Source organism: Mauremys reevesii, linkage group 6, assembly GCF_016161935.1.
Source record: "Mauremys reevesii isolate NIE-2019 linkage group 6, ASM1616193v1, whole genome shotgun sequence".
Lineage (NCBI taxonomy): Eukaryota > Metazoa > Chordata > Testudines > Geoemydidae > Mauremys > Mauremys reevesii.
The window spans coordinates 73556913-73569580 of record NC_052628.1 but is presented as its reverse complement, the minus strand read 5'-3'; the positions used below and the strand labels follow the sequence as shown (position 1 = coordinate 73569580).

At 37.9% G+C, this 12668-nt stretch overlaps 1 protein-coding gene across 4 annotated transcripts in view; it reads left to right on the top strand.

The window, feature by feature from the left end:
• CEP120 (centrosomal protein 120) overlaps positions 1–12668 on the top strand; it is an 81330-nt gene that overhangs the window by 17261 nt on the left and 51401 nt on the right. For all 4 annotated transcript variants that reach the window (XM_039544934.1, XM_039544935.1, XM_039544936.1 and 1 more), the window contains exons 3-6: positions 2272–2386; positions 4972–5113; positions 8251–8399; positions 12157–12354. In XM_039544934.1, coding sequence (XP_039400868.1) covers positions 2272–2386; positions 4972–5113; positions 8251–8399; positions 12157–12354 — 604 coding nt within the window. The remainder of the gene's footprint in view (positions 1–2271; positions 2387–4971; positions 5114–8250; positions 8400–12156; positions 12355–12668) is intronic.

Genomic DNA, 12668 nt, shown 5'->3' with positions numbered 1-12668 from the left:
AGCAGATACGGTTGTACCTCAGTGCTTGGCTGTAGACAATGGATCTTGTGGTGTGTCCGGGATGGAAGCTGGAGGCATGAAGGTAGGCATAGCGGTCGGTAGGTTTTCGGTATAGGGTGGTGTTAATGTGACCATCACTTATTAGCACCGTGGTGTCTAGGAAGTGGACCTCCCGTGTAGATTGGTCCAGGCTGAGGTTGATGGAGGGGTGGAAGCTGTTGAAATCGTGGTGGAATTTTTCCAGAGTCTCCTTCCTATGGGTCCAGATGATGAAGATGTCATCAATGTAGCGTAGGTAGAGATGGGGTGTGAGTGGATGGGAGCTGAGGAAGCGTTGTTCCAGGTCGGCCATAAAAATATTGGCATATTGTGGGGCCATGCGGGTGCCCATAGCGGTGCCACTGATCTGGAGATATATATTGTCATCAAATTTGAAATAGTTGTGTGTGAGGAACCAACGTAATATATGCCATCATATGCCAGCAATGCCCTTCTGCTATGTACATCGGCCAAACTGGACAGTCTCTAAGGAAAAGGATAAATGGACACAAATCAGATATTAGGAATGGCAATATACAAAAACCTGTAGGAGAACACTTCAACCTCCCTGGCCACACAATAGCAGATCTTAAGGTGGCCATCCTCTAGCAAAAAAACTTTAGGACCAGACTTCTAAGAGAAACTGCTGAGCTTCAGTTCATTTGCAAATTTGACACCATCAGTTTAGGATTAAACAAAGACTGTGAATGGCTTGCTAACTACAGAACCAGTTTCTCCTCCCTTGGTTTTCATACCTCAACTGCTAGAACAGGGCCTCATCCTTCCTGATTGATCTAACCTCGTTATCTCTAGCTTGCTTCTTGCTTGCTTATATTTACCTGCCCCTGGAAATTTCCACTCTTGCATCTGACGAAGTGGGCATTCACCCACGAAAGCTCATGCTGCAAAACGTCTGTTAGTCTATAAGGTGCCACAGGATTCTTTGCTGCTATCTTTAGATAGGTTTTTTCCCCCACAAAAAGCATTTTATATATTAAAAAAAAAAAAATTAAATAAAATACTAGTATTTTATTTTTATTTTTTAAAAATCAATGATTTTTATCCACCCTGAGTAGTACAGTCTGCTATGTATAATTACAGTATATATTGAAAGTTTTCCACCATGGCATTGCTGCTACAGCACAAATGATAAGTGGTAGTGTGAGTGACATTGAAGGAGTCTAAAACTCATGTATGAGTTTTAATTAAAAAAAAAAAATCTTATAGCAGAAGAGCATTACGCTACAATACATACAGTATACACTAAAATATATTACTAGAAAACGTAATCCTACACCACATTAAATGCAAAAAAACTCTATTACAGTTCTGAGTTATGGTTTCTGCAGCAACGTCACTTAGCCTACTTAAGCATATATAATATCATATGTGGCATAAATTTTAAGCCTTAATGCTCAATGTAACAGATTCATCACACTTAGCTACTATGCATTTTCAGTAGTGGTACCACCATCATCAGAGAAATTTTTTCACACTTGCCATTGACAAGTGCATGAGCATCTCTGCCCAAATATATTGATAATGCACAAACCACTAGGGGGCATTTTCTGTGCAGCTGTAGCCATCTTTATTTTGATGGTTGTATATGGGGGGGGGAGGGGAAAATAATTTCAAATGTTTTGAGGCCACTGTTTTTAATGATGTAGTTAAACTTACATTCTGAAGACATACTTGAAAATAACCAAAGGACGTAATCAAGTATTTAACTCAACAGTCTGTTTTACGTATTTATACCTTTTTAACCACTGAATTAACACTGAGGTGAAATTCCAATTGTAATGAGTGTTGCTGCTTATTTTGTGTGTCAGTTTAATACTATACATCCAACTGTTAGCTTAAGATTTAAAAATAAGAGATGATGAATGTTACATGTCTGAGAGTAGAATCTGAACCCGCCTCTCTTTCTGGTGAGGAACAGGTTCATATAATACCACTATATCTTTTCCATGATCGCTTGTGCTTTAGGAGGGTCTCCTGAACTAACTTCTTTTAAGTGGGTTTATCTACTCCTTATCATTTATAAAAGTGTTAGATTGTAGAAGTTTAACAGTACATTCAGTTTGTACCATAACTTGATGTAAACCAGTTAAAAAGTTGCTATATTTTCACATTTATTTTTCACATCCTTCCGTGCTGTGACATTTTTCGTCAGTTAAGTCTGATTACAGGGATTGTTGGCACAAATTGGATTTCATTGTGGTATTCTTCCAGGCTACAGCGTACACCTATCAAACTCCAGTGTTTTGCTTTGGATCCTGTATCTACAACTAAAGAGAATATAGGCTATATTGTACTCGATTTAAGAGCTGCTCAAGAAAAGAAACAGGTATGTTATTTGTTATGAAGAGATGTTAATAACTGACAATTTGACAGTACTACATTTTCCATTTTTGTAGGTACTGAAGTAGTTCTTAAAAGGAAAATCCTATTTGAAGGAATGTTGACTCATCAGAGCATGATGAGGTTCAAAACCTTTTCAAAAAAGATTTTAATAGCATGTGTGAAGAACAAATACAAATATTTTGTATACATTTTATTAACATAATGAAATGTAAAATGCATCTGACCCTTAAATTGGTCATTGGAGATTACTGTGATATGGCCAAGTTAAACATGTGTGAAGTTTCTTTTGCCTTCCTGAATTTTAAAGATTTTGAGAATTGCAATATTAAATTTCATATGAAATACAGAGAATTATTGATGTATTTGTAAGCTGTGTCTAATAATCAGACTAGTATTGAATTTTTATTTTTTGTCTGTGATTGAGTAGTTGGTTCTTATTTGATGAAACAACCAAATTTCCATTCTTAAAAAAATAAAAAGCCCTCGGATCATGACAATGAAATAATAGTACATGGAAAAACACTCAAAGAATGATTAAAATGACTGAGAGCTGAATCTGTTTAGTTTATCAAAATCATGATTGAGAGGTGACTTGATTACAACATTTAAGTACCTTTCCCAGGGAGAAAATACTGAGTACTAAAGGACAAATGTGCAACAAGCTGAAGCCAGTAAGTTTTAACTAGAAATAAGGTAGACAAGGTGGGTGATGCAGCCTTATGGCTGAGGGGTGAAAACATGATCTCTTTGTTGGCTATTTCTGTTGCTGAGAGAGACAGCTTCAGGGTTGCCTTGAAGAAGATCTCTGTAAAAGCATGTCTCTCTCAGCAACAGAAGTTGATCCAACAAAAGATGTTATGTCACCCACCTGGTCTCTCTACTATCCTGGGACCAATACAGTAACACTGACAGAATAAGTATACTTTTAACAGTGTGAAACTGGAACAAACTACCAAGGGAAGTAGCAGATTTTCCATCTCTTGATATCTTCAAATCAGTCCTGGATGCATTTTTGGAAATTATGCTTTAGCCAAATGTAAAATATAGTGCTCAATACAATGAAATTTTAATGCCTGTGATAAACAGGTCATCAGGTTAGATGATCTAATGGTCCTTACCGGACTTAAACTCTGTGTATAAACTACACCATGGCTGGTCATATGATAGCCTGGATTCCCTAGAGCCATAGGTTCCCATTTTAGCAGGGTTGAGAAAGCTTGCGTTCCATACAGTTTTACCATGTGAGGAGGGTCTGTCAGATGAGATCTTAGAAAAACAAGATTTTTTTTCTCTATTCTGATTAAAGATTCTATGGTGGTTTTAGTCTGTTATCTTGTTGACTATGCCCAGGCACTGGAAGGAATATGTGCAGTTTTTTTCCTCTAGGAGTCTAGCCTAAAATATGGCCAGCTAATATAGCTTCAGATATGTCAGTCTATGTCTTGATTCAGTTTTTCAGTTATGTTAAGCTAATTGGATTAAAAAAACACACCCTCTTTGTGTATCAAGACCGGGCTTATCAGTCTCACAAAACACCTGTGAGTTAGGGTGCAATCTATTATACAGATAGGTAAACTAATATACAAAGAGAGGTAATGAGTTGCACAAGGTTATGAAGGGAATTAGGGCAAAACTGGGAATAGACTTCGCTCCCTCTGCTGCAGTCATTAAGCCACAGTTTAGCCTACCTTAGAGAAGAAAAAGAGGGACAGAGATAGAAAAATGTTAAAAAAAAATAGCTCCTAAAAACTGCCAAACACCAGCCTTTTGCTTTATTTTTTCCTTTTTAGGTGAATGGCAGGCACTTTTGAGTAAACCTTGCTCAGGGATGCCTGGGATGGGGCATGTGCAAAAACAGCAGTTTACCCCCAGCCCCCGCTTAAGAGGGCTCCCAAACCTGTGGAAGTGAGCACCTAGTATTGATCTGGCACACAGGGTTACAGTGCCACTTTGATTTGGCCCAGCCACTCCTCTGTGATGATGGAAAGGTCATTGGGCCAAATTTGAGTGAGCAGTGATCCCATGTGCCAGGTCACTGCCTGGAGCAGGGAACCATGCCCAGTCTTGCGGGACAGGAGGCGCCTCTGCAGGGTGAGTGTGGGGCAAGCTCGCTCTCTGCCTCCTCTTCTCCCTGCCACCCTCCCCCAGGTCTCAGGTGGGGAGGGAGAGGTTCAGTTTCAGATGTTGCCATGGGGTCCCGTAAACCTCTCTGATCTTGCTGTAATTTTTTATTTTTGCTCCATCTTAGCCTTTGGAAGTGCATGGGAAGCAGCCTATCAAGGCATTGTTGTTAGACATCTAGACTGTTAGGCAGAGAGGTTTGGTCCACATCAATCTACCAAAGAAATTTGATATAACAAAACCAAAGCTATTACGGTAGAACGTGACAGAGAATCAGTCTGATATATTGAAAATAAACACTGAAGCACATCTTAACTCTCCTACAGCCTAACTGCCAAAAGATGTATTTAATCCTGTAACCACATTATATGCCTTTGCCATTCTCTGCGTTCTTATTTTTGGAACATACTTTATTTATTTATTTTATTTTATTTATTTATTCTGCAGGCACCAAAATGGTATCCTTTGCTCAGCAACAAATATACTAAATTTAAATCTGAGATACAGATAAGTATAGTGTTGGAAACTGATACAAAAGCACCGGTGGATGGCTTTAAAGCAAAAGAAGCACCTCCGAGAGAAGGGAAAGGTTAGTAGCATAATCCAAATTTAATTAAATTTTATTCAGAAAAGTTTTGTTTCATGTCCCTGAAGAACATACAATTTATTGCAAATCATTGTTTTGGGACACAAGTGCATTTTACTTTAATAGCATTTTTATATAAAATATTTACAACCTATTACAGTGCATATAGTACATATAAATGTAAGCACTGAGTGCAAGGGTTATTTTATAATGGCTTTCCAATCATATCAGGATCCAGTAAAGTGTCTGTACTTGTTTGTTTATTTTAATAGGATGGTTGTGAGGTTTGTGTCATTTAAAAACAAACAAGCTGTTTATTTCCTTGACAGAATGTAGTTTTGATAGTTTGTACTTAAGATCATAAAGTATTGAAATCAAGTAGTCCAGAAAGGAGGCAGTAGAGAACATGAGTAAGAGTTGATCAGGGCATGCAGGAAAATAAAATACAGATACAGGGATGGATTTTAAAGCAGAAGGTGCAAAATGTTATTAATGTTTAGTTTAAGATGGGAGAGAGCTGGTGCTCTCCTGCTCCAAAATGAGTGAGACACACAGATCCCTTGGCAAAGGATCCTCTTTCTTTGTAAATATTTCTTGCACCAGATCTGAAACACTACCAATTTATCTATAGAGAGTAACATGTAATATAACTCCAAATGCTTGTAATTTGTCAAGAGTCATAATCACTGTGAAATATGTGTATGGGTAATGTTTAAGGAATAATGTACTGAAAGTATGCTTGATAGACTTGGAGTAGAAATTTATCACAAGGAGACAGTGTCTTGGTGATGACCCATATGGGCAAGGGGGAGTTGTCACTCTGCCTTGATTGGCCAGTGATGCAGTAGAAAGGCTAGGTTGTTTAGCCCTGCATAATACAAAGGCTATATCTACAATACACTGCCTTTAGTGACACGGCAGGGTCACCACAGCCGTACCATTAAAAGTAGCGCAGCGTAGCTGCTGTTTGTCGGCTCTCCTGCCAACAAAAAGCTTCTTCCCACAATGAGCGGTGTTCAGGTTGTTGGCAGGAGTGCTCTCCTGCCAACAATGCGCTGTTCACACTGGCACTTGTCGCAGCAAAATGTTTGCCTTTCAGGATTTTTTTTTATTTTTGTTTTTTTTAACACCTCTGAAAGACAAAAGTTTTGTCTTTCAATTGCCAGTGTAGACATAGTCTAAGACTTTTGAATGGGAAACCAGCAGAGGCAACAAGAAACAATCAAAACCACTAAGAGGTAAAAAAAGAAACTTTACAGCTAGGCAGGGTTTTGTCCTATCTGTGAATAGAAACCACAACTTTTCAATATAATATAGTATGGGGAAGGACACTCTGCATCCATTCACTGAGGAAACCCCTTATGAATGTTTGGATCCTGGTTCTAGAGAAACCAGCCAGTTCTGCAACAGACTGAATTTTGGCGGGAGGGGAAGAAAATCAACTTTCTTAGATATGAAAGGTAACTATTGATAAGTGTAGACCCAGGTTCATGCTTTCTTTTTTTTTTTAATTGTAACAGTTTGTTTTCACCACTTATTATTTCTAGTTCAATCTTTATTGTTTTTGAAAACTACTTTTGTTTTATTATGTGGGAGAAAAACAAGTTCTCTGAGTTTGAAGCAACAAGCTAGAGGCAGCTTTATTTTCGAGCAATTGCAAATGCACGGGAGAGTTCTCTTGGGCAGGGGTTCCCCTCCCAAGGCAGGTCTCCATTAGGTAAACAATTAGGCAAGCTCTTATACCTTTCATTACATACAATAATGAGCAACAAATGTATTTTGTTATTCATTTTTCTTTCTGATATCTCACTTTTCTCATTAATTTCTGCCACAGTCTACGTTCCATTCTTAGCTAACACAAGGTCAAAACCGTATCTTACATTCTGTTCTCATTCGCTTTCTACTCGCCTAGCCCTTCAAGTCTCGCGTTATTAGAGTCCATGTCAGCCTGACTTTGGTAGCCTGACTCTTGCTCTATTCCTAGACACTGGGATCTCTATGTTCAAATTCCCTTTGTCCCTTTCTCCACTTCCACAATTATAAGTGCTCACAAGCTCCTTGTGGTTTACAGGAGCAGTGGTTTAAGATAAAACTGGGGTGCATGTTTGAGTGCAGAGGATCTGGGATTTCTGTAAGTACCCAGGGGCTGGATATCACAGAGGAATGATTCAGAGGGACTCAGGAATTGTTAATCTGTTGACACCTATTGTTAACCTGCAAGGCGAAGCTAGGGCTGGCATAACCCAGACCAAAGTGCTTGAGTAGCTGAAAGGATGGTGGTGTAAGGGAGCTGACCCTCAGCTACCACAGGGAAGACTCCCTCTTCTGGAGGCACGGGTAACAAGATGACTGTCAGTCCAGGGTGCCCTGAGAACTGTCACAACAAGACAGTTCAATGCTGTGTTAAATTTCATCATGTTAAATAACCTGTAGTCAGAGTTGGCTCCCTTCAGCCTAACTCACTCCTCTAAATTTTCACCCTTCCCTGGAAGGAGGAATGAGGGCATATGTGAAAGGTTTTCGAAGTTTGTGAAGACTCAAGGTCTTCCCTGTTTCCTGTAGACTAATAGGCACCACCAGGTATCTCCTAAGTCTCGAGTGGAGACAGACTAACTAGGTGAGGGAATGAGAGTGGTCAGGAGGAGCCAGGAACAGCGAGGTGATGGGGCAGAGACAGGGATAATTTGGAGGAGACAGAGCAGAAGGAATCATGCTTAGCCTGGGAATGGGCATGTGAGTTGGTGTCTGCTAGAGCACACTCCCCTCCAGAGCCTGGGATTCCCAAGTCACCCGAGTCTCTTAGTTCCTCTACTGTCAGCAAATGCCTGGGAAACCCACTGGTAAAATGTTCTGGCCCACATAGAAGATGCCAGTCTGATACTGCTATTAGTTATGTTGTTAGGTCAAGCAATCATTGTCTGTGTGATGGATCTAAAAGTTCCAACTCTGCTGGTGGCCCAGGTGGATATCAGTCTGATGCTCCATGATGTAATTTTGGGGAGGGAGGATTTCAGTTTGTGTGTGTGTGTGTGTGTGTGTTTGTTTGTTTTGATGATTTTTTTAATTTAAGAACAGATGAAATACACATCTGGAGATGTAGAAGGACATAACCATATAAATTCAATTATCTTCTCTTAAAGTGCCTGCTCTGCTTTCTGGGCTAGATCTTAAAAATATTGTAGCAGTCCTGAATGAGGAAGAAGGCTATCATCAAATTGGGCCAGCAGAATATTGCAGAGAATACTTTGTTTTGTCTGTGACTATAGCATTTGCCACACAGTTGGAACAGGTAATGATGATTATTCACCTTTAAGACTATTATGCCAATAAAACGTTTATAGTATGTGAAAAAGTAATGGTTTGGCTATTGTTTTCCCATTTCCTGTATTCTGGTACAAGACTTGTCTTTTAAATCTTTATCATCTTCTGGTGAAAGAATAGTATTCATTTTGGGCTAGATTTAAAGTTGTATTTTGAAAAAATTATGCATTACTTTACTTTATACTTGGTAAGAATAATTTTATGTGGACAGTGTAAGATTTATGATGTCAAACCATTCATTTATTGTCTTCAGCATTTGGGTTTGTTAGTGGTGAGATAGGTACATTAAAAGTACATTGTCATCACTTAGCAACCTTAACTGATTTCTAAAAAAGTGGTTTTTGGGTTTTTTTTATTTGGAACTTGCCAAGTTGTTTGGATTTTTAAAAAAAATTCTTTGTGTAATTAAATTTAGAATTACAAGCAATCAGATCAACTTAATCATGGAACTGTAGTTGCAAGTTTAAATGTGGAGAACTTCTCTCTAATACAATGTTACACACTTAGCTGAAGCTTGAAAACTTTTGGTCCTTCATCTTCAAAAATACAGATCTCTGCCACTTGAGGTTAAGGAAGCTCTGTTTCCTATAGAAATACCCTAGGTCATCCTAAGTTCTTTCTAAGATGCAACCAGCCCAGAAAATACAACATGCTCTCTCTCACACAGTAATTGGGCTCAAAACTATCCACACAATAACTTTAATTAAATACAACCTATTTCTTCAAATATAGACATAAATAAATTTAGAGAGATTTAACGAATGGAAAAGGTGGAGCGTTCACAACAAGCTGCTTTTTGAATTACAAGGACACAAATAATTGTTAAACATAAGTAATACTTTCAAATCAGTGTAGTGTTTAAATGATCTGTAGCTCAAGTTATTTGAACTTTCTTCATATCTTACAGAAATATTCTTCTTTTCCTTGAGTAAATTTGGCAATTTTCCATGCCAAAATCATAGGGAAACAAAATTAGAGCTTTATAATGAAACTGGTTGGAATCATAGGACCAGATTTTGCTACTTTTACATTGAGTACCTTGTTTGAAAATGGTATTCTTATATTTATAGGAAGCACACGGGATCTTTTTCAGGGGAAAAGGCAACACACTGCATTTATTGAAGATACAACAATTAGCATATGCATTCAGTCTCACACACACATACACACTGTCCCGCCAGTCGATAGTATAGTTACCAGTCCAGAGTCCGGAGCAACCTAGTGGCCGGCTAGGTTGATCACGGGCAGGGAGGAGCCAGTTACTGTCAGTCACGACATGATGCTCCGGGGAAGTCTTGGGAGGACAAACCCAAAATTTAATGGCAAAGCATCCTGTTTATATAGTGATCTTCCTTCATTGGGACCAATGAGTTTTGCACTGTCATGTTGTAATCAATTGCCGTTTGATAAGTGCTTGTTTTCTTAAGTTGTTCATCTTCTTTTTTTATTTCTTCATTAGTCTCTTGGGGAATTACCCCATGCTGGTTTTGATCACAGCTATCTTGTCCTGGTAGATAGGTCCTTTCCTCATCTTTAGAGTCATCAATCTGCCCTCCTTTGACATCTCAATAAGGGCATGTTGCAATCTTCTGGCGCTTTTGTCTGTCCTCCTTAGAACATCTGCTCCGGTGATGGCTTTCACACTTGTCTTCTAACACACACGTTCCTCATTCACACACAAAACAGGATTGATTTACAGAGAACATTTGAATAAGAACATCAAATTGCAATGCAGGAGAAAATAATCATTGCATTCTTTTACTTATTTCAAAATGCTGATTTTAAACCTACAACAAAGCAGTGACAGTAAAGGTCTATTACTGCCTTGAAATCAGCTTCAGACACAAGATTCTGGCAGATGCATCTTTACCAATGGCACACGAGGCCATTCCTTTCTGCTTTCAGAAAGGGTGGCTGGCAGAATATGGTCAAATCATATCACACATCAATACATGCTACATTGTTATTCTTTCTTTCATTCTAAATTATACAAAATACAACTATAAAATCCTAGTACTACAGTATGATCTAGTTGCTGGGGCACTGAAATGGGAATCAGGCAACCTGGGTTCTATTTCCATCTCTACCATTGACTTTGGGCAAGTCATTACACATCTGTCTCTGTGACCTCCCTTTGTTTGTTTCCAAAGTGCAGAGAATCTAGACTCTTACTATGTGTTTGTACAGTTCCTATTGTGTTGGGGCCCTGATTTCAGTTGAGTCCTCTAGGCACTAATGTGTAATCCAAATTAGGGCTGTCAAGCGCTTAATTGTTCTGTTTAAAAAAAAATAAGAGAACACCATTTATTTAAATATTTTGGGATGTTTTCTACGTTTTCAAATATACTAATTTTCAATTATAACACAGAATATGAAGTGTACAATGTTCACTTAATATTTGTAATCAAAATTAAATATATGCACTGTAAAAAAAAAGCATTTTTCAATCAGCTAATACAAGTACTGTAGTGCAATTTCTTTATCGCAAAAGTTGAACTTACAAATGTAGAATTGTGTGTTTTTAAAAAAACAAACAAAACAAAAAACAAACCTGAATTCAAAACTAAAACAATGTAGAACTTTAGAGCCTACAAATCCACTCAGTCCTATTTCTTGTTCAGCCAATTGCTTACACAAACAAGTTTGTTTACATTTACAGGAGATAATACTGCTGCCTTCTTATTTACAATGTCACCAGAAAGTGAGGTATTTGCACGGCATTATTGTAGCCAGCATCGCAAGATATTTACGTGCCAGATGCGCTAAAGATTCATATGTCCCTTCATGCTTCAACTACCATTAGAGAAGACACGCATCCATACTGATGACTGGTTCTTCTCGATAACAGTCCAAAGCAGTGCAGACCAACGCATGTTCATTTTCATCATCTGAGTCAGATGCCACCAGCAGAAAGCTGATTTTTCTTTTTTTGGTGGTTTGGGTTCTGTAGTTTCCGCATCGGAGTGTTGCTCTTTTAAGACTTCTGAAAGCATGCTTCACACCTCATCCCTCTCAAATATTGGAAGGCACTTCAGATTCTTAAACCTTGCGTTGATTGACTGAACGAGAAGTAGGACTGAGTGGAGTTGTCACTTTGCACTTATGTAACAAAAAAATCTATATTTGTAAGTTGTACTTTCACGGTAAAGATACTGCATTACAGTACTTGTATGAGGTGAACGGAAAAATACTGTTTGTTTTTACAATGCAAATATTTGTAATAAAAATAATATAAAGTGAGTACTGTACACTTTGTAATCTGTATTTAAATCAATATATTTGAAAATGTAGAAAAATATCCAAAAATATTTAATAAATTTCAATTGGTATTCTATTGTTTAACAGTGTGATTACAAATATGTTTAATCGTGATTTATTTTTTTTGAGCTAATCGCATGAGTTAACTGCGATTAATCGACAGCCCTAATACAAATTAAAGCTACCCCACAAGTAGTCCCACTGAAGTCTTTTGGATTGCATCTGAAGTAAAGTATCACTCAGTGTGAGGAAAAGTGGCAGAATCTGGCCATTAATATGGAAAGACTGACTGTCCATGAATACAGATATTTTAAAACATTCTTGCAATCTGGGTTTAGGTTAGTCTGGTCTTCTGGAGTTTGGGACAGTTTTTTTTGCTACAGTATTTATAACTCTAAGCAGATGCTCGAAGGCAGCTGTAATTATTTGTTTGTAAAAATAAATTGATTTTTCTTCCCCACACTTAGCTAATTCCTAGTACAATGAAACTTCCAGAACGACAGCCTGAGTTTTTCTTTTACTATTCGTTACTGGGAAATGATGTAACAAATGAACCCTTCACTGATTTAATCAATCCAAACTTTGAGCCAGAGAGAGCATCAGTTCGAATACGCAGTACTGTTGAAGTCCTTCAGGTTTATTTTTCTGCACAGCCAAAAATACAGGTAAATAGTTTCTTCACACCTATGGTAAAATTCAATTCAGATCTAAACTTGCCAGTCTAGAACTTTAATGCAGTAGACTTCAAAATCAATATTATTATATTGTTGGCTAATCTTTTATCTTGTCATCTTTTGAGTTTAATTGGGTAATATTTATAAACCCTTCTTAGAGCTTGATTATGCTCCTGTTAAAGTCAATAGAAAAATTCCCAAATGGGAGTAGGAGTGGGCCCTAAGTGAGACAGTTGATGAGCAAGTCATATGGCAAACATAACACATTTTGTCCTTTTTTGTTGTTTAAATGTGAAGCGTAGAGC